Genomic DNA, 22,493 nt, shown 5'->3' with positions numbered 1-22,493 from the left:
AATAACAACAAACCTTCCCTCAGTTCTGTTCTCTTATTGAGCTACCATACCTGGCAAGAGCACTTTGGCCTCCACACTTCTGAAAGAGCTGATTCATATCCTCCCTTTCTAACTTCATTCAAGTAACATTTTAATCACTAAAGTGTAGTTTCTACTCCCACCACTCCATGGAAATGGCTTTTTGGAAGTTAACTGCCAACATCTTGGTTGGCATATCTTTTGGTTGGCCTTGTCTAAATCTTCAGTCTTCTGAACATCTCTGTAACTCTTGTGGCACTTTTTTATTCTAACCTCTTTGACCTTTATTTTTCCCTCCTCTTCTACAACTTAAAACGTATTCTGAAGGACTGTTCTTGAATCTGGTAAGTACATAAATTTAATGTGATGTCTGCTTTTAAATAGGATAATATTTCTCTCTTCTTTTAATATTCAAATCTAAATAGTTGAGTATTACCCCATTCCTTACTAAGAAAGAAATTACAGGGGCATTTAAATTCAAAATGTGCTTCTCTTTTGAAGCTTTTAAAAAATTTTATTTATTTTTAATTGAAGGATAATTACTTTACAGTATTACATTGGTTTCTACCAAACATCATCATGAATAAGCCATAGGTCCTTTGAAGCTTTTAATTTTTAAATTGATTCAGGGCAGTGGTGGAATTAATTTAAAATGTTACAAATAAGGCCCTAAATTAAGTTTGTACCTTTCACGAGGAGGAACTTGTTTCAATATGCACAAGCTACTAAATTTAGTTTCTACCAAATATTTGGTCAGAATATAAAAACAAATCTATAAATCAAACTACATGAAATGGCCAATATTCAATTTTGTTTTTACTTTTAAAATGACAATTTTATATGGTTCAATCTAATATGCTCACTTTAATAATAGAACTATATCTCAATGAAATGAAACCTAATAAGAATAAATTCAGAGTTCTCAGGATTAAGTCTAGTACTTCAAATCTTTACAATAATATGGACATTTCTAGATTTGCTCACATTAGCAACACCTCCATAATAAAGTTAACATCTGGACAGTTTTGTTCTCCACACATGTGCAATTGTGCTGGTGACTTTAATTGAAGTGTTACAGAAATAACAAAGCAAATAACACAGTGCCTCGTAAAACAATGAGAACAAACTACTGTAGATTGTTTTGCCCTCAACTAACAGCACTTAGTACTGTAAAGTCAGGATACAGGAGCAGTATTCAAGAATTCAAACACTGGCAACTTTCCTCTAAAACTATGCTGTGTGTTTTTCAGTCTTACTGCATGATATACAAATGTCAATCCACATGTTAACAGATATATGCATTAACGAGGTTTGCACATGTCCACGCAGTGATTTTGAACAATATTCATATAAACATGAAATTTTGGGAGTAAAATATCACACTATTTATGACTGTAATAGTTCATCAAACAAACCATGCAATTATCACAGGATTGTGAAAATTTTACCATACACTATGATTTGTATCCTGTCAACCCATGCCTCCACTGTAGACTCATGGACACTCACAGTAATCTGCAATTTTGCAGTTCTTGCAGGAGAAGGTGAGTGCACGTCCTTTTACTCTGCCATCTTGTTGAACAACCAGAGAAAACCAACCAAACTGATCACATTGACCATAGCCTTGTCTAACTCAATGAAACTATGGGCCATGCCATTTTGAGCCACCCAAGACAGATGGGTCATGGGGGAGAGTTCTGACAAAACGTTGTTCACTGGAGAAGGGAATAACAAACCACTTCAGTATTCTTCCCTTGAGAACCTCATGAACAGTATGAAAAGGCAAAAAAAAAAAAAAAAAAATAGGACACTGAAAGATGAACTCCCCAGGTCAATGGTGCCCAATACGCTACTGGAAAAGAGTGGAGTAATAACTCCAGAAAGAATGAAGAGGCCAAAGCAAAAACAGTGCCCAGTTGTGGATGTGACTGGTGATGAAAGCAAAGTCCAATGTTATAAAGAAAAATATTGCATAGCAACCTGGAATGTTAGGTCCATGAATCAAGGTAAATTGATAGTGGTCAAACAAAGATAGCAAGAATTGACATTTTAGGAGTCAATGAACTAAAATGGACTGCTGCTGCTGCTAAATCGCTTCAGTCATGTCTGACTCTGTGCAACCCCATAGACTGCAGCCCGCCAGGCTCCCCCGTCCATGGGATTTTCCAGGCAAGAGTACTGGAGTGGGGTGCCATTGCCTTCTCTGAAAATGGACTGGAATGGATGAATTTAATTCAGATGACCATTATATCTATTACAATGGGCAAGAGTCCCTTAGAAGAAATGGAATAGCCCTTATAGTCAACAAAAGTCCAAAATGCAGTACTTGGGTGCAATCTCAAAAATGACAGAATGATCTCCATTTGTTTCCAAGGAAAACCGTTCAATATCATAGCAATCCAAGTCTATGCCCCAACCTCTAATGCTGAAGAAGCTGAAGTCAAACAGTTCTATGAAGACCTGTAAGACTTTCTAGAACATCAAAACAGAATGTTCTTTTCATCATAGGGGGTTTAAATGCAGAAGTAGGAAGTCAAGAGATACCTGGAGTAAAAGGCAAGTTTGGCCTTGGAGTACAAAATGAAGCACAGCAAAGGCTAACAGAGTTTTGCCAAGAGAACGCACTGGTCATAGCAAACACCCTCTTCCAACAACACAAGAGACGACTGTACAGATGAACATCACCAGATGGTCAACACCAAAATCAGATTGACTATATTATTTGCAGCTGAAGATGGAGAAGCTCTATACAGTCAGCAAAACCAAGACCAGGACCTTGCTATGGCTCAGATCATGAACTCCTTATTGCCAAATTCAGACTTAAATTGAAGGAAGTAGGGAAAACCACTAGACCATTCAGGTATGACCTAAATAAAATCCCTTATGATTATACAGTAGAAGTGACAAATAGATTCAAGAGATTAGATCTGATAGAGTGCCTGAAGAACTATGGATAGAGGTTCATGACATTGTACAAGATGCAGTGATCCAGGACATCCTCAAGAAAAACAAATGCAAAAAGGAAAAATGGTTGTCTGAGGAGGCCTTACAAATAGCTGAGAACAGAAGAGAAGCTAAAGGTAAGGGAGAAACGAAAGATATACCAATCTGAATGCAGAGTCCTGAAGAATAGCACAGAGAGGTAAGAAAGCCTTCCTCAGTGATCAATGCAAAGATGGGCACAATAAAGGACAGAAACAGTATGGACCTAACAGAAGCAGAACATATCAAGAAAAGGTGGCAAGAATACACAGAAGAACTATACAAAAAACATCTTCATGACCCAGATAACCACTATGGTGTGATCACTCACCTAGAGCCAGACATTCTGGAATGCAAAGTCAAGTGGGCCTTAGGAAGCATCACTACAAACAAAGCTAATGGAGGTGATGGAATTCCAGTTGAGCTATTTCAAATCCTAAAAGATGATGCTATGAAAGTGCTGCACTCAATGTGCCAGCAAATTTGGAAAACTCAGCAGTGGCCACAGGACTGGAAAAGGTCAGTTTTCATTCCAATCCCAAAGGCAATGCTGAAGAATGCTCAAACTACCACACAACTGCACTCATCTCACACGCTAGCAAAGTAATGCTCAAAATTCTCCAAGAGAGGCTTCAACAGTATGTGAACCATGAACTTCCAGATGTTCAAGCTGGATTTAGAAAAGGCAGAGGAACCAGAAATCAAATTGCCAACCTCTGTTGAATCATCAAAAACTCAAGAGAGTTCCAGGAAAACATCTACTTCTGCTTTACTGACTATGACAAAGCCTTTGACTGTGTGGATCACAACAAACTGTGGAAAATTCTTCAAGAGATGGGAATACCAGACCACCTGACCTGCCTTCTGAGAAATCTGTATTCAGGTCAAAAAGCATCAGTTAGAACTGGACATGGAACAATGGACTGGTTCCAAATTGGAAAAGGAGTACATCAGGTCTGTATATGAGCACCCTGTTTAACTTTTATGCAGAGTACATGATGTGAAATGCCAGACTGGATGAAGCACAAGCTGGAATCAAGATTGCCAGGAGAAATATCAATAACCTCAGATATGCAGATGACACCACCCTTGTTTCAGAAAGTAAAGAGGAACTAAAAAGCCTCTTGATCAAAGTGAAAGAGGAGAATGAAAAAGCTGGCTTAAAACTCAACATTTAAAAACTAAGATCATGGCATCCAGTCCCATCTCTTCATGGCAAATAGATGGGGAAACAAGGAAACAGTGACAGTCTTTATTTTCTTGGGCTCCAAAATCACTGCAGATGGTGACTGCAGCCATGAAATTAAAAGACACTTGCTCCTTGCAAGAAAAGCAATGACAAATCCAGACAGCATATTAAAAAGCAGAGACATTACTAACAAAGGTCTATCTAGTCAAAGCTATGGTTTTTCCAGTAGTCATGTATGGATGTGAGAGTTGGACCATAAAGAAAGCTGAGCACTGAAGAACTGATGCTTTTGAACTGTGGTGTTGGAGAAGACTCTTGAGAGTCTTTTGGTCTGCAAGGAGATCCAACCAGTCTATCCTAAAGGACATCAGCCCTGAGTACTCATTCATTGGAAGGACTGATGATGAAGCTGAAACTCCAATCCTTTGACCACCTGATGGGAAGAACTGACTCCTTAGAAAAGACCCTGATGCTGGGAAAGATTGAAGGCAGGAGGAGAAGTAGACGACAGAGGATGAGGTGGTTGGACGGCATCACTGACTAGATGGACATGAGGTTGAGCAAACTCTGGGAGTTGGTGATGGACAGGGAAGCCTGGCATGCTGCAGTGCATGGAGTCACAGTGTTGGACACAATTGAGCAACTAAACTGATGATTTGTATATCCTCTTTGGAAAAATGTTGACTCAATCCCTCTTCTGCCATTGAGCTATATGAGTTCTTTATACATTAACCCCTTATCAAATACATAATTAGCAAAATTTTCCACCATATCAAAGGCTGCTTTTGAATTCTATTGATTGTTTCTTTTGCTGTGCTCTTTAGCTTGAGGTCCTATGCTCAGTCGCTCAGTTGTGTCCAACTCTTTTAGATCCCTGGACTGTAGCCACCAGGCTCCCCTGTCCATGGGATTTTCCAGGCAAGGATCCTGGAGTGGGTTGCCATTTCCTTCTCCAAAGGATCTTCCCGACCATGGGCTTGAGGTAGTCCCACTTAATAATTTTTGCTTTTGTTGTTTGTGCTTTTGGTTTCATATCCAAAAAATCATTATCAGTAAGTTTCCCTTCTGTATCTTTTTCTAGGAGTTTTGTGGCTTCACGTCTTGTTTTTAAGTTTTAAATCCATTTCAAATTAATTTTTGTGAGATAGGGATATAGTTTCACATGTTGTTATCCAGTTTTCCCAACACCATTTATTGAGTATTCTTGCTCCTTTTTCAAATATCAGTTGACCATACATATGAGAATTTATTTATGGGCTCTCAACTCTGTTCCATTTGTCAATGTACATATTTTTATGCCAGTACCATACTGCTTTGATTACTATAGCTTTGTAGTATAGTTTAAAATCAGCAACTGTGATGCCTCCACCTTTGTTCTTCCTTCTCAGGATTCTTTTATGACTCCATACAAATTTTAGAACCCTTGTTCTAAAAAAAAAAAAGCTTTTTTAAAAAAAGTGAAAATACCACTAGAATTTTGATAGGGATTGCACTGAATCTATTGATAGCTTTTGGTAGTATGGCTATTTTAACCATATTAATTTTTCTGATCCATAAACATGGAATATGTTTCCATTTGCTTGTGTCTTCTTCAGTTTCTTTCACCAGAGTCATAGTTTTCAATGTATATAGACCTTTCACTTCTCAGTCAAATTTATTCTTTAGTATTTTACTCTTTTTGATACTATGGTAAATGAAATTTTATTTCTTTTCAGATACTTCATTGTTAGTGTACATAGATGCAATTTAATTCTGTATGTTGATGTTTTATGCTGCAACTTTACTGAGCTTTTTGATTAGTTCTATCAGTTTTTCTTTTTCTTTTTTGGTAGAGTCTTTGGATTTTCTATTTAAGATTATATCATCTGCAAACAAAGTCAGTTTTACCTCATTTTCCAATTTGAATGCTTTTTATTTTTCTTGCCTCATTACTCTGACTTCCAGTATTACGCTGAATAAGACTAGTCTTGTTCCTTATGTTAGAGAAAAAGTTTTCAACCATTCATCAATGAGTATGTTGTGAACTGTGAGCTTGTTATATAAGGCCTTTATTGTGTTGAGATATGTTACTTCTATTTCCAATTAGTTCAGTACTTTTATCATAAAAGAATGTTGTATTTTATTAAATGCTATTTTGCATCCATTGAGGTGATTTTATGATTTTTTTAATTTGAGTAATGTGATGCATCACATTTACTGATTTTTATATGTTGAGCCATCTTTGCTAAATTCCCCTTAATCATGGTGTATGTACACTTTTTAATTTGTCATTGAATTTGGTTTGGCTAACATTTTGTTGAAAATTTTTGCGTCTATATCCATAAAATCTAGTTTCTCTTCTTGTAGTGTTCTTGTCTGGATTTGGTATCAGGATAATGCTGGCCTAATAGAATGCATTTCAGAATGTTTCCTCTTCTTCCGTTTTGTGAAAGAGTTTGAGAAGTGTTGGCATTACTTCTTTAACAATTTTGTAGAATTTACCAGTGAAATCATTTGGTCCTGGGCTTATCCTTTGGCGAGTTTTTTATTACTGATTCAATCTCCTTGCTTATGATTGGTCTGCTCAGATATTCTATTTCTTCATGATTCAGTCTGGTTGTATATTTCTAGGAATTCACTTTTTTTTCTGTGTTATACAGTTTGTTGGCATATAGTTATTCCTAGCAGTCTCAACTGCTAGGAATTAAAAGACGCTTACTCCTTGGAAGGAAAGTTATGATCAACCTAGATAGCATATTGAAAAGCAGAGACATTCCTTTGCCAACAAAGGTCCATCTAGTCAAGGCTATGGTTTTTCCTGTGGTCATGTATGGATGTGAGAGTTGGGCTGTGAAGAAGGCTGAGCACTGGAGAATTGATGCTTTTGAAGTGTGGTGTTGGAGAAGACTCTTGAGAGTCCCTTGGACTGCAAGGAGATCCAACCAGTCCATTCTGAAGGAGATCAGCCCTGGGATTTCTTTGGAAGGAATGATGCTAAAGCTGAAACTCCAGTCCTTTGGCCACCTCATGCGAAGAGTTGACTCATTGGAAAAGACTCTGATGCTGGGAGGGACTGGGGGCAGGAGGAGAAGGGGACGACAGAGGATGAGATGGCTGGATGGCATCACTGACTCGATGGACGTGAGTCTGGGTGAACTCCAGGAGTTGGTGATGGACAGGGAGGCCTGGCGTGCTGCGATTCATGCGGTCACAAAGAGTTGGACACGACTGAGCAACTGAACTGAACTGAGCAGTCTCAACATCTTTTGTATTTCTGTATTATCAGTTATAATGTCTCAACTTTCATTTATCATTTTGAGTCTTTTTTCTTTAGTCTAGTTAGATATTTGTCAATTTTATCTTTTCAATAAATCCACCTCTTGGTTTTATTTCTTCTGCTGTTCTTCTGACCTCTATTTCATTTACTTATGCTCTGATCTTTGTTATTTCCTTCCTTCTTCTTACTTTGGACTTCTTCTTTTTCTGGTTTCATGAGGTGTAAAGTTAGGTTGTTTACTTCAGATCTTTATTCTCCGATAGAGGTGTTTATCGCTACAAAGTCCTCTCTTTTGCATCATACTATATGTTTTGATATGCTGAATTTCCATTTTTAAGATATTTAAAAATTTCTCTTTTGATTTCTTCCTTGACCTATTGATTGTTCAAGAGAGCGTTATTTAATTTTCACATTTTTGTAAATTTTTAAGCTTTCCTCCTGTTATCAACTTTCAGTTTCATACCACTGTGGGCATAAAAGATATTTGGTATCACTTCAGTCTTCCTAAATTTGCAAAGATTTTCTTTGTGACCTATCATGTGAACTATCCTGGAGAATATTGTGTGTGTTCTTGAGGACAATGTGTGTTCTGTTGCAGTTGGATGAAATATTTTGTGTGACTGCTTGGTTCAGTTAACGATTAGTTTTCTATCTGAATTACTCATTCATTGTTGAAATTAGGGTACTGAAGTCCCCTGCTATTACTGTGCCGGGAGCCAGTGAGAGACATTCCACTTTTGACAAAGGTCATGAGGAAGGAGGCTCGGCATACGCAATGGCGGGATCAAGCCTCAGGAGTCCCCCCGGATATTCTCGAGCATCTACCCCCCAAAAACCAGAGTCTGCCTACTTTATTGCTTTGTGCTCTCACCTCTGACTTTACTGGGGGCTGTCCCCCACCACCATCTCATTCTCTCTGTCAAAGAGTTAACTTACAGCTCCAATTAATAAAGTTCCTGGGCAATTAGGAGTGTTTAAATCCAAACCCCTCAACTGGCTCTCTAACTCTCCTGACAAGTTTACCCGGAGTCCTACAGCTATGCATACGATTGTTTACAGTCTCCCAGCCTCGAGAGGCACGGGAAGCTTAAGATATTCAAATAGCTTAGAGCCTCTCAGAGAGTTAGAAACTGTCAGAATAAAACTAGTAAAAGATTTCATTGATGAGCCAATGCTTGTTGCCAAGTTTTCACATCCCCTGAATTGTATCCTTGAATATGTATTAATTAATAGTTGGTATGTAGAAAAAATAAGTAGTGGCTTTGGTGTTAGTAACTTTAGACCCTTAAGGTAATAAATTCTTTCCTTTGTTGTAAACCCATTACACATACGCCCTATAGGAATGCAATTTTATCTTCGGAAGATGGCGCCAAACCTTAAAATAATTACTCTTAGAGAAAATAAGTCTTACGATTGATAAGTCTTTGTCAAGAGCCATAAAATGTTAATAGGCCTTCTGGCCAGAAGATGATGTAAATCACCTAAACCATTTGTATACGATATATTTGCAGGAAAGAAACCCTGGTTTTTGATAAGGATCAAAGACTTTGCATCCCCTATTATCCTCTATGTGTAACTTAGGGTATATAAGCCCCTGTTAAAAATAAAGCTACGGGCCTTGCTCACCAACGCTTGGTCTCCCCATGTCATTCTTTTCACATTCTGGCTGAAGTCTCCATCTGGAGCACGGATATCCTCTGCGACCATTTATTTGCCTGGGCTTCTAAGACCCACTCGAGAAGGTGTCTAAGGTGGGGCACCTTCCGCTATTCGAGAGGGCGCCTGCGGCCTCCGTGGTCAGAGCTAACCTGGTGCCACGGATTATATTGATTTTCCGCGTAAACCAAGCTACTCAGCCTCTTTTCTCCACTGAATTTTCCTACTGAGCTATCCTCATTCTATTACTCTTTATATCTCTAATTAACATTTGAATAGGTTGCCTAAGCCTTCTCTCCTTCGAATACCCTGGATCAGCCGGGGCTGGACCTCGGCAGGCATTACTGTATTGTTATAATACAATATTTATCCTTTCAGAGCAGTTAACATTTGCTTAAGGTGCTCAATTATGGGTGAATATATGATTCTGATATTTTCTTGGTGAATCGACCCCTTTATCATTATATAATGACTGTCTCTTGTCATCATTTTTGGCTTTAAGTCTATTTTGTCTGATATAAAGTATATCTACCCTGCTCTCTTTTGGTTTTCACTTGCATGGAATGTTGCTTTCCTCTCATTTTGAGCCTATGTGTCCTTAAGGCTGAAGGAGTCTCTTGCAGGCAGTATACAGTTGTGTCTTATATTTTTTCAAAATCCATCCAGTCACTGTATGTCTTCAATTAATTAGAGAATTCAATCTATTTACTTTTTGAGTACTTATTGATAGGTAAAGACTTGGTAATGTCATCTTTATTCCTGGCTATTTTGTATTTCTCTTGTTCCTTTCTTCCTCTCTTTGCTACCTTATTTTGTGAATTGATGATTTTCTGGAGTGGTATGCTTTGATTCCCTGCTCCTTATGTTTTGTGAGTCTACTGTAGATATTGGTTTGTAGGTACTCTATACTTATTCCCCTCTTCATGCTTTTGATGTCACAATCATCTTTTATATTGTATATTTATTAACAAATTATTGTAGCTATCAGTTCAGTTCAGTTCAGTTGCTCAGTCGTGTCCAACTCTTTGCGACCCCATGAATCACAGCACGCCAGACCTACCTGTCCATCACCAACTCCCGGAGTTCACTCAAACTCATGTCCATCGAGTCGGTGATGCCATCCAGCCATCTCATCCTCTGTCATCCCCTTTTCTTCCTGTCCCCAATTTTCCAATGAGTCAACTCTTTGCATGAGGTGGCCAAAGTACTGGAGTTTCAGCTTTAGCATCATTCTTTCCAAAAAACACCCAGGGCTGATCTCCTTTAGAATGGACTAGTTGGATCTCCTTGCAGTCCAAGGGACTCTCAAGAGTCTTCTCCAACACCACAGTTCAAAAGCATCAATTCTCCGGCACTCAGCTTTCTTCACAGTCCAACTCTTACATCCATACACGACTGCCAGAAAAACCATAGCCTTGACTAGACGGACCTTTGTTGGCAAAGTAATGTCTCTGCTTTTGAATATGCTATCTAGGTTGATCGTAACTTTTCTTCCAAGGAGTAAGCGTCTTTTAATTTCATGGCTGCAGTCACCATCTGCAGTGATTTTGGAGCCCCCCCCAAATAAAGTCTGACACTGTTTCCACTGTTTCCCCATCTATTTCCCATGAAGTGATGGGACCAGGTGCCATGACCTTAGTTTTCTGAATGTTGAGCTTTAAGCCAACTTTGTCACTCTCCTCTTTCATCAAGAGGCTTTTTAGTTCCTCTTCACTTTCTGCCATAAGGGTGGTGTCATCTGCATATCTGAGGTGATTGATATTTCTCCCAGAAATCTTGATTCTAGCTTGTGCTTCTTCCAGCCCAGTGTTTCTCATGATGTACTCTGCATAGAAGTTAAATAAGTAGGGTGACAATATACAGCCTTGACATACTCCTTTTCCTATTTGGAACCAGTCTGTTGTTCCATGTCCAGTTCTAACTGTTGTTTCCTGGCCTGCATATAGGTTTCTCAAGAGGCAGGTCAGGTGGTCTGGTATTCCCATCTCTTGAAGAATTGTCCACAGTTTATTGTGATCCACATAGTCAAAAGGCTTTGGCATAGTCAAGAAAGCAGAAATAGATGTTTTTCTGGAACTCTCTTGCTTTTTTGATGATCCAGTGGATGTTGGCAATTTGATCTCTGGTTCCTCTGCCTTTTCTAAAACCAGCTTGAACATCTGGAAGTTCACGGTTCACATATTGGTGAAGCCTAGCTTGGAGAATGTTGAGCATTACTTTACTATCGTGTGAGATGAGTGCAATTGTGCGGTAGTTCGAGCATTCTTTGGCATTGCCTTTCTTTGGGATTGTAGCTATGGTTACTTTTAATACTTTTGTCCCTTAACTTTTGTTAAGAGTTAACACCACTGGGGAAGTTGGGCGATCATACACTCTTTCTCCATACTAAGATCTCTTTTGGCCCTAAGCTGTGTCACATTGGAGAAGGGTGATGCACGTAAGGTCAAGCTGTTTCTCTTATCTACTCCAATACCTCCAGATGTAGTTTCTTTTTTACTCAGTGGTGTGCTGAAACTTCTCACCTAGAAACTTGGAATTCCACAAAGGCTCTCATGTCCATGGGTGACTGCCTAAGATAGTGTTTTCCAGGGGCTCCCACAGTGTAGCTGAGGGTTTGGAGCCTCTTCATGAGCCACTGCATGGTCCACAGCTGAGTCTACCTCAACACACAGGTGGCTGAGACTCTTCTCAGGCTGTCATAGGATGCAGAATTCCACAGCTCCCTCAAAGGGACTTTTTTTGTCCATGGATGGATGTCAAACTTTCATTGGTGGTGCTGGGGAGTCAGGGGACAAAAATAAGGGACATCTTTTGCTCCCATGATACTGGCATCAAAATGTTTAGAATTGAAAGTGTACTTGTTCTCTGTAGGGTAACTTTGGTTCCCACGATCATTAAGTCTGGACTTAAGCTTAGATTCCAGTATTGGAAGGGTAATAATTTTTTAAATTTATATTTTGTCCACTTCTCTTGACTAGTAAATCCTCAATATGGATCCTGTTTTAGAAGAACCAAAAACTCACCAATCATTCTTCTATTTTTGTCCTAAAACAGTTACTTCCACCAAAAGGCTGTAATAGGTATTGCAGGATAAGACCAATAATACATAGCCTGATGTTCTGTGGGAGATGAAGGAGGAGCTCAATTTTAGGTGCTCAAAAGGCATATAGTTAGACAGAGAAGAATGTGTCTACTGGAGAATATTAACCCCAATAATATATAGAATACCTACAGTAGTTCAAAATGCAGCCACAGAAACATCGTCCCAGTCAGTAGAACACAGTAACAGCAGTATATATGCAAAAATAATACTTAAAAATGAAGACTGAAATGTAGATAAGTCTGTCAACAAAGGAGCATTGCCTTAGCACATGGGAAAGGAAGAAGCACAAATTGAGAGTAAAAAAGAGTCTTTTTCAAATGGGTTATAAAGAAAGTATTTTTGATTTAAGAACTAAACTAGAAAAAAAAAAAAGAACTAAACTAGGGACTTCAACTTGGTACAAGTTAAATGGGTATCACGGGTAAGGCAGAAACAAGTAAATATGATGCAATAATTTAGCACTGGGTTACAACTCCTGAAGTCTTGCAAGTCTAGGTGCTAGCTAGTTCTGGTCATGCTTTGGAGTGGTGTGTGTCTAAACACAGCGGTAGGGATTAAGGTGGCACGAGCTTAGGGGAGAGGGCAGATGCAACGGCTCAGAATCACACAGGGATGGGTAAAGAAGAACACTGCAAATTTCACTGGATTGACAAGAGAACCTGGTGAACTCTTATTTAAGCACAAGTGATTTTTTTTTTAATAGAAAATATTGAATTTCTATATTTAAACCAAGAGCTTTTCCTATTCTCTAATAGAAACTCAAAGAAAAATAAAAAGCCTAGAATTAGCATTTAACAATGAAATAACATGTTTCTTGCAACATGTTATGAGCTTCCAAAAGCAGCACAGGAATAAGACTCACCAAACATATACCATATAACCCAGACGTTTCTGAGAGATGAGGAGACCAAGATTCTATTCAGGGATTAAAATAAGCAACAGGGTAACTTTTCTTTAAATCCACAGAAGCAATCTCCTTCATCCTTCTCCTTCCATATGAAAAGTTAATGAGTAAGTTTTTAGCAGAAAAAGAATTATAACATCATCCAATACAGGTAAATAAGTCTGCAAAGCAATCTCCTTCATGCTTCTTTTTCAATATGAAAAGTTAATGGACAGTAAGTCTTTGGCAGAAAAGGAATAAATAACATCATCCAACATATTAATGTTAACATCCCAAAACTGAAAACTACCTGCAAACTCTGCTTTTAAAAGGGCAACACACACACACACAAAATAATCTAAAATAAAATACAAAATAAGCAAACAAAAACATTAGTTTTTGGAAAAGCACCACATATGTTGCAGATTCATAGGCAATATTTTATATTAAATACTGTAAATATCACCCAAATTGTTAAAATGTCTTAAAAATTTCTCAAAATTCTCAGCCATTATATGAATATAATTTTTTATTTAAAAGAACACTCCAATATTTTGCATTTTAGATATTTTAATAGTTTTATTTGGCAAAGAGAAGCCTAAGAATTTTTTAAAAAACATTTCCAGAGGGAACACCCTCTACCATAAAATAAATTTGTTTAATTTGGGAGGACAAATGTATATTTTTGACATATGTGCCAATTTTACAATTAATACAAAAAAGATAAAGTTAGTTGAAATATTTTAAAAATGTAAAAACCAGTCCAGGCAACATAACTATACAATCTTGCTGTAAAAGTTCTTATATCAAATTCCATCCAAAATATCTATGCAGTATACTAAATTCAGTTGCTCAAGTCACTCTTTACTGCCGGCTGGCTTTTCCATTTTCTGTTGTCTCCATTCTGAAAAATAGGAGGGAAAAAAAAAGTGCTGGTAAGATAAAATATTAACTACCCGTATTTTTTCTCCTTATCTAAATTTTAAATGAAATTAAAATCTAATATAGTCACAGAACAGAAGAATGTAAGCACTTTAGAAAATAACTAACTTGAGGGTTCCTGATGGTTAGTTTAACTTCCTTGTTTTGCAAATGAGTGAAAATCAAGGGAGGCCCAGAGAGATCATGTGACTTTCCCAAGCTTTCATTTCAAAGGCCACTGGTTTTTTCACTATACTGCTCAAAGTAAAACTAAAGGAAAAAATCTTTACCATTTAGACAAGAATTTATTTCCTTTTCTACTAAAGAAATTTCTTTATCAATACATTTTTAAGAAAATTTCTTCTAAAAAAGCAATTAAAATAACCATTTAAATTATTTTATATTTATCCTAATAAATCTTCAATTATTTGTAGATTTTGGATTTATTCAATTAAACTCAATATTCCTAATACTGTACTACTTACTAGGAAAATATTTTCTCCCTGTCATTTTATACAAGGGTCAGTGCTACATACTAAGTTTTCTTTATGATTTTTCCCTCTATGATGTTTATTGAACATTCATGGTTACAATGAATAATACCGGGTCTTTTACAAACACCAAAAATTTAAGAAAGTGATTTTTTTCTCTTTTTAAGTAACATTATCAAAACTGCTGAACACAAAAAACAGGCAGTGTTTATTTTTTAAAATTATAATAAGGCAATTAATAAAACTAATTTCTACAATAAATAATACAAACCCATTTTCCTCTTTAAGATGTTGATATAACTCAGCTCTGTTATTAACAGAGTTCAAACGTCCAGCAAACTCCTGATGCTTTCTGGAATTGGCAGTGTTGATTCTATTACTCCATAAAGATAATAAGGACACTGGCCCTGGTGTAATATTTGAAAGAAGAGAAAAAAGTAGAACAATTCATGACTTCAAAGATTACAAGTTTACAAATTTACCCCTAATTCTTGTTCACTTTATATGAATTTAAGCAATATCATCTTCTCTTTATTCTAAAATTTGTATGTGTTTAGGGATCTCCAACACCACCTGCTAGAGTTCAGTGATTTGCTAGAAGGACTCAAATAACTAAAATCAAGTGACAGTCATAGCTAAGAATCATTACAGCAGCTGAGTAAGAACACATAGCCAGCCCAGTGTGGCAGAAAGACACAATAGGCAAAGACTAGAGAAATCCATCTACAGGCTTTCCATGTTCTCTCCTTCCCATGAGGGTTCATACAGAGTGCATACTTCCTCCAGAGGCAAAAATGCAGCCATGTGTGTACAATATTTCTGTCAGAAAAGCACAGAAAAGTAAGATTCAAGAGTTCAAAGTTTTTATAGAGGCTGGGCACATATGCATTGTCTTCCTAACTACAACTACCAAAATTCCAGACTCCCAGAAGGAAAGCAGGTGTTTAATTCAGACATAACTTCATTATTTGGGGAATGTTTTGAAAGCCATATTCCCAGATGTCAGCCAAGGGCCAAACATGCAAGCAGGCTTTTCTAATGATGATATAGCTTCAGGCCTGCTACAGTTAACTCTTTTCTACACAATATGAAGAGGCAAAAAACATTCCCTAACACCATATACAAAAATAAAATACAAATGGATTAAAGACCTAAATGTAAGACCATTAATCATAAAACTCCTAGAGGAAAACACAGACAGAATACTCTTTGAAATAAATCATAGCAATGATTTTTTTCTGATCTGTCCCCTAAGCAAAAGGAAAAATAAACAAATGGAACCTAATTAAACTTAAAAGATTGCACAGCAAAGGAAACCATCAACAAAATAAAACCAAACCTACTGAATGCTATATAATACTTGCAATTGATATGACCAATAATGGGTTAATATCCAAAATATATAAACAGCTCTTACAACTCAATATCAAAGAAACAAACAACCCAATTTAAAAATGGGCAGAGGCCCTGAATATGCATTTTTCCAAAGAGGAAATGCAGATGGCCAACAGGCACATGAAAAGATGTTCAATATTCTTAGTCATCAGGGAAAGGTAAATCAAAACCACAATAAGATATCTCCTCTCAGCTGTCAGAATGGCTATCATCAAAAAGAACACAGGTAAGTGTGAAAGGAGGTGAGGGAAGTCTTTCCTGAAAAAGTAGTTATCTAAGTTAAAATCTGAAATGATATTCCTTAGCGAGAGGGAAGAGTAGACATTTGTGACAATAGTAATTCTGGGGCTTTATAAATTCCACCCTATGGACACACCATCATTTAAGTCATTCTCTTACTAATACATGTTTCAGTTGCCTGCAACATTTTGCTACTACTAACAATTTTTAGAGTTGTTATTTTCCAAACAATGTTGAAGCATTGTTTAGAATAAACCTAAATTAACTGCATCCTAATCAGCAGTGGCATATGAGTAACAGGATAATTTACCAGGAGATATTTATTTAAAGCCTATTATTTTGCAGGTACCCTGGCAAATGCCTGAAAGACAAATTTGTTAAGATTGCCTCTATTTCTAATTTCAAAGAAACTAGTGAACTGGAGGATATTAAGATGTATTACAATATATACTACAATAGTAGTACATAAAAAAACAAACAAACCTCCCTAGGATGAGCTACCAATAACTGTAACCTGGCCAGCCTTGAGTTCTTTCTGTATTAGTAAGGGTGCAGTGGTTAAAAACCCAGTCCTCTGTCATATCATTTCCCATTCACCCTGAAAGAACTGAATTTAGTTTACCTTCAAGATAACTAAGGCCTACAATAAAAAGCTATGACCAACCTAGACAGCATATTTAAAAGCAGAGACATTACTTTGCTGACAAAGGTCCGTCTAGTCGAAGCCACTGTTTTTCCAGTAGTCATGGAAGGATGTGAGAGTTGGGCCATAAAGAAAGCTGAGTGCCAAAGAATTGATGCTTTTGAACTGTGGTGTTGGAGAAGACTCTTGAGAGTCCCTTAGACTGCAAGGAGATCCAACCAGTCAGTCCTAAAGGAAATCAGTCCAGAATATTCATTGGAAGGACTGATGCTGAAGTTGAAGCTCCAATCCTCGGGCCATCTGATGCGAAGAACTGACTCCTTAGAAAAGACCCTGATGCTGGGAAAGATTGAAGGCAGGAGGAGAAAGGGACAACACAGAACGAGATGGTTGGATGGCATCACCAACTTGATGGACATGAGTTTAAGCAAGCTCTGGGAGTTGGTGATGGACAGGGAAGCCTGGCGTGCTGCAGTCCATGGGGTCGCAAAGAGTCAGACACCACTGAGCAACTGAACTGAACTGAACTGAAGTGACATGAGGAGCCGTGAGCAGCTCTTGCTCACATAAAACATAGAGAACTCTGTACAACAGAACTAAATTGGAAAACTTTTTACATAGTTACCACAGTTCTGCCTTACCTTTTGATTTTTCTACCGGTGGAGTTTCATCCATCTCAACAAGAGGCTTTTTATTTGGAGGTTCTGGGGAATCAGGTGAATCTTTTATAATTTCAGCTTCAGCCAGCTCTTCTTTCCCACGTTCTAAGATTCCTTTTAATCTTTTAGAGGGACAAATAATAAAAACTTACACATTAAAAAAAAAAAACTTAACAAGTTTACATTCTTAGAAATCTAAATGGCTCAGTAATTAAACTAGACTTTGCAAATCAGCCTTATTAAGATATGTGCTCTCACAACATAAGCCTAGGAACAAATCAGGAACAAATCAGAAGCTAACCCTCACTTTGCAATCAGGTAAGAGAACTTAAATGAATATAAATACAACTTTTCCTTTTTCTTCATCATAGTGTCATTATTCAGTAATGTTGTTAGCTGTAAAATGGTGCTGCTGCTGCTACTGCTAAGTTGCTTCATTTGTGTCTGACTCTATGCAACCCCACAGACGGCAGCCCACCAGGCTCCCCCGTCCCTGGGATTCTCCAGGCAAGAACACTGGAGTGGGTTGCCATTTCCTTCTCCAATGCACGAAAGTGAAAAGTCAAAGTGAAGTTGCTCAGTCATGTCCGACTCTTTGCGACCCCATGGACTGCAGCCTACCAGGCTCCTCCGCCCATGGGATTTTCCAGGCAAGAGTACTGGAGTGGGGTGCCATCGCCTTCTCTGAAAATGGTGCTAAAATTGTAAAAAGAAGGAGGCGGGGGGGAATTTAGGAAGGTAAAATGCAAAAGATCAGAAATAATGTGATCTTTGGAAAATAATCTACAATTTTATTTTTTCTAAAGATATGGACAAAATACTATTTCAAATTGAACTAAGATTAAGAAATCTACTAGAATTTGTTCCCACTAGTTTATGTACTGTGAAAATGTATTTGTGTTCCATAAGTTAGGAACTTAACTCTAAGCTTATCTTGAATTTCATGTACTTGAAGATCAATGGGATCGGAATGAGAATACTCTTCCCTCCTCTTCTGAAAGCAAGACAATTTTGTGTCAGAAACTCAGCAGCCCTAAGGAAGAAGTGAATTTCTAAGGTCAAAGAGAATAAAAGTGTTCTGCCTACTTATGAATGAAATAAAACACTTTTCAGTATTAGCTTCAAAATATTCACATGGGGAAAGTGGAGGGTGGTGAGGGGAATGGATGTGGATATATATGAAATGAGGTCTCCTACGAATTCATTAACTATTGAAAGCAGATAATCGATGACTGACTGCTCTTACTGCTGTACATGTCTGAAACTTTCCATGTAGGTTCTGCTTTTAACTATTGCCATTACGATAGTTACCTGGCTCTTTCCTGATTTCTGGCAAGGAGACAAAAGATGAATCCAACTACTACGTCATGATTTTTTTTATTTATAGACGTTTATTATTTTTTGTTTTTTTCAAATTTACCCTGACACCTTTCTGAGAAAAAAGAATGTACTAATGAGGAAGGTTTCCAGGATGGGACTATGATCTTCTATGCTTTCAAGTGTTTTTCCTATGCCTATTTTTATAGCAGTGTCTTTCACACTTTGCTATAAATTGCTCACTTACTTGGTCAACCTCTACAAAATACTGTTCATCCTTCCAGGGTAGGGATCTTATGCCAAATGTCTGGCATATGATAGGCATTTAAAAAATATTCACTAAATAAATAAAACTATGCCTTTGATGTGCATAACACATAAAAGCAATTACTGATAACAAAAATCATGTATTATGATTTTCAGAAGTTAATTAGGAAAAATTAAACACTACCTTTGCTGTTAAATAGCAAAAAAAACAAACCAAAACAACAAAACCTCTTTAAGCCCAAGAAAGACCTTCCAGATTTGAAGAATAATAAAATAACAGCTATAAAGTACAATAAACACATTAAATGCATTACTAATAAATAAGGTCTGAATGTTCAAATGTGTTACATGTAGAGTGTCATATGACAGAAGGCACCACGGACTATGTTAATATCAACAAATCACCTCTCGGAATCTTGCCAGGATTTCTCCTGTTCATAATCTTTCACTGCTTTCTCTGACTTGTCCTCTTTGTCCTCCCTCTTTCTTCCTCGTTTCTTTCGTTCTTCTTCTTCTGGGGGTTTGCTTCTACATGCCATTAGACATTCCAAGACTCTTTGATGTTTCTCCGAATTGTTGATATGGGCTCTGACAAGGGTTTCTAATTCATTCCACATGATTCGGTACTGCTCATCTCTAAAGTAAAGATTTAAAAATAATGTCCTTACAAATACTCTTTAAATAATATCCAAGTGTCAGTTGTTAATGATGAAGTTAAAAGAGATAATTAAACATGGGCTTCCTTTCTCTTCCAGTGGTGCAATTCTAACTGATAATGTGTCTAATTCATCTATTATTGTGTTTTTTACATTTCACCTTAATCTTATGTATGTGTAGAAACACACTCCCAAACACATAACTTACATGTGGAATAAGTCAGCTAAAAAAAAGAAAAAAAAAAACAACAAGCATCAAGTAAGTGTGATATATGAGAAAGAAAGAAAAAAACCCACCTTTTAGGGCCTTTTCCTCTTGTACCAACTGTGGAAATAGGCAGGGGATCGTTTTTTCTTTCCATATCGACTAAGTTGTATATTGTTTTTTGACAGTTTAATACATCTTCTTCTGTCAAAGACTCTTTCACAATAACACTGGCTAATGGAACTACCTGTCAGATTCAAAAAAAAAGGAGAGAAAAAGAAAATCTGTCATGAAAAATGAGTATCAAAGCATCTAGACAGAACTTGAATTGATTTTAAACATCACCATGGAGAGCTAATCATTTCCATTTTCTATTGTTTAACTGTAACAAACTCATATAATTTTATTCTTTGCTTGATAAATGTTATTTATAAATGATATATCATTAATCCAAAAGAAAAACAAACTATTTCACACTTACCGCTTGCATATTAAAAATGGTGGTTTGTGAAATAATCATAGGCCAGTAACGGGTGTGCTTTTCTAACTGATCTTTTGCTCGTTCCAAAGGAATCTCAAGACTTCCATCGATTTTATATCTGGGGTCTAGAAAAGGAGTTAATCTGTTTTCCCTCATAAATTCACCAAAATCCTAATGATAACCAAATAAGATAAAATTAGAAACTATTTTCTAGTGTTTCAGTGTGGATTACATGTAACAGTCTGTTCCCCTGATGTCTTCTGTCCTGTGATATACAACAAAGCATTTTCTCTAGCAGCCCACCCTCCACACACTAATTTTTTCTTTTCTTTTTGAACATAAAACCCAGCCTTTACTCAATGGAGATTAAGAAAGTCTCAAACATAAATACATTCATGGTTCCTTCCACTTTTTAAAACCACTGATTTTTCTTCACATCTATAATTTATCTCTTTTCTATTATATGCAGATAAAAGACTAAGTTCGGCACATTAAAATACCATTCTACTTAAAAATTTTCTTAACACAATATCAAAATGTTAACAGTGTTTATCTTTAATGATGGAATTATAGGTAATTTACATTTAATTGTTCACATTCACATTTAATTGTTATAACCACCTTAAAAAGTAGACAGTCATGAAATATCCAATATAATAGATGGGTAGGGAGTGAAAAATTCAAATCAGAACAATACAGTTTCTATCAAAAATAGACCCAATTGCCCTGTATGTACCTATCAATAACACAAAAATTGACAGTGTTATTTCAAAGTAGCAGAATCCAAATCAAAGGTTTATGCTTGGCACTTAAGTTACTAGAAATTAAAATTCAGCCTAAGGTATTGTTCAAATCAATTTCCATTCTTTCCTATTAATTCCATCACGTCAATGCTATCCACATACATCTCAGCATACACTGAGTACACAGGGAAGATAACATAGTGATAAATAAATAGCTCTTTTGAGCAAGTACTGCAGGAAATTCATCTAATTAAAAAAGTAATAAAAAATCAACTTCTCTAAACTTCTTTCTGCTACAGGTCTTAGCATGCAATAGGCCCTCTACATGTTCGCTGAATGATCGACTCAAAATTTATAGATATTAGTGTCTTACTGTAATCCGGTAGTCGGTAACTCTTCCTCCACATCCTTCACTAATTGAAGGTGGATCTTCTAGAATGGATCGAGAACTACTAAGGACGTGCAAAAAAATCTCTCCTCCATGGCTACTAAGCATATGACTAATGACTTTGGAACCTGATTTTCGTGGTTGTTCCAACAAAACAGAACGGCCTGTTAAAAACAAGATGACTCTTATCAGTGATGGAATTCAAGTGGCTCTTAATTTTTCCCATAAGATTGACATCTAGATTTTTCATTTTACTTATTGCCCCTCATATTTTAACTAGCATTGCTAATTCAGTCTCTCTGCATGTCAAGTTCTAAAAATTTGAATGCTAGCCTTAGCCTTCTCTTGGTTACTCCAAGCTTACACAGGTATGTACGACAGTTTTCCAGAATAAGTTTAGTGGTCTCTGGTATGTTTGGTTTCATTCAGTTACAAGTTCATATAAAAATTTTCTTCCCAAATGTCAAGACAAAAGTGGGACAACTCTTATACAACCCTCAGATTATCAAAGCTACAAACCATTTTAGGGAGAAAGCAAGTCTTAATTCACTTCTACAATACCTCCCTATCAGCACAGTTACTGTTACTACTTTCTATTTTACATGACCAAATGTTGTTTAATCTGGACTTTACCTAATCTGATAATCAAACTGTGTTTAATAGAACAATTGAATTAACTTTATGATAAAGGCAGAGTAACTCTTTACTATGGTGGTTCCAAAACCTAGTTATTATAAGAATCACCAAAAGAGTCAATGGAATTTAGATTTAGTAAATGGAATTCAATAATTTGGCCTAAAATTTTTTTTTTTTTTACTCGAAGAAACCACAGCTTTAAAGTTATATCTCTTAAGAATCACATCACATATTACTGAAAATAGAATATTTATTTATGATAAAGGAATAGTAAAGAGAAATAAGTTCATTTATATTTTATAATTTAAAATTCAATAGGCCATGATAATCTATATCATTCTATCTTCCAAAAAAATCAACTTAA

At 36.7% G+C, this 22,493-nt stretch overlaps 1 protein-coding gene across 3 annotated transcripts in view; it reads right to left on the bottom strand.

The window, feature by feature from the left end:
* Positions 1-13,639: 13,639 nt before the first annotated feature.
* The window catches only part of INTS13 (integrator complex subunit 13), a 31,648-nt gene continuing 22,794 nt past the window's right edge, over positions 13,640-22,493 (bottom strand). For 2 of the 3 annotated variants that reach the window (XM_070789925.1, XM_019961428.2), the window contains exons 11-17: positions 21,479-21,657; positions 20,363-20,533; positions 19,974-20,128; positions 19,426-19,656; positions 17,419-17,558; positions 14,771-14,906; positions 13,640-13,991 (exon numbers count right to left, since the gene is read on the bottom strand). In XM_070789925.1, the coding sequence (XP_070646026.1) occupies positions 13,952-13,991; positions 14,771-14,906; positions 17,419-17,558; positions 19,426-19,656; positions 19,974-20,128; positions 20,363-20,533; positions 21,479-21,657 (1,052 nt within the window). In that variant the 3' untranslated portion in view covers positions 13,640-13,951. The other variant, XM_070789926.1, reaches the window with a different exon arrangement.

Source organism: Bos indicus, chromosome 5 (genome assembly GCF_029378745.1).
Source record: "Bos indicus isolate NIAB-ARS_2022 breed Sahiwal x Tharparkar chromosome 5, NIAB-ARS_B.indTharparkar_mat_pri_1.0, whole genome shotgun sequence".
Taxonomy (NCBI): Eukaryota; Metazoa; Chordata; class Mammalia; order Artiodactyla; family Bovidae; genus Bos; species Bos indicus.
Note: the sequence above shows the minus strand (reverse complement) of the source record. Positions and strands in the feature narration are given on the sequence as shown.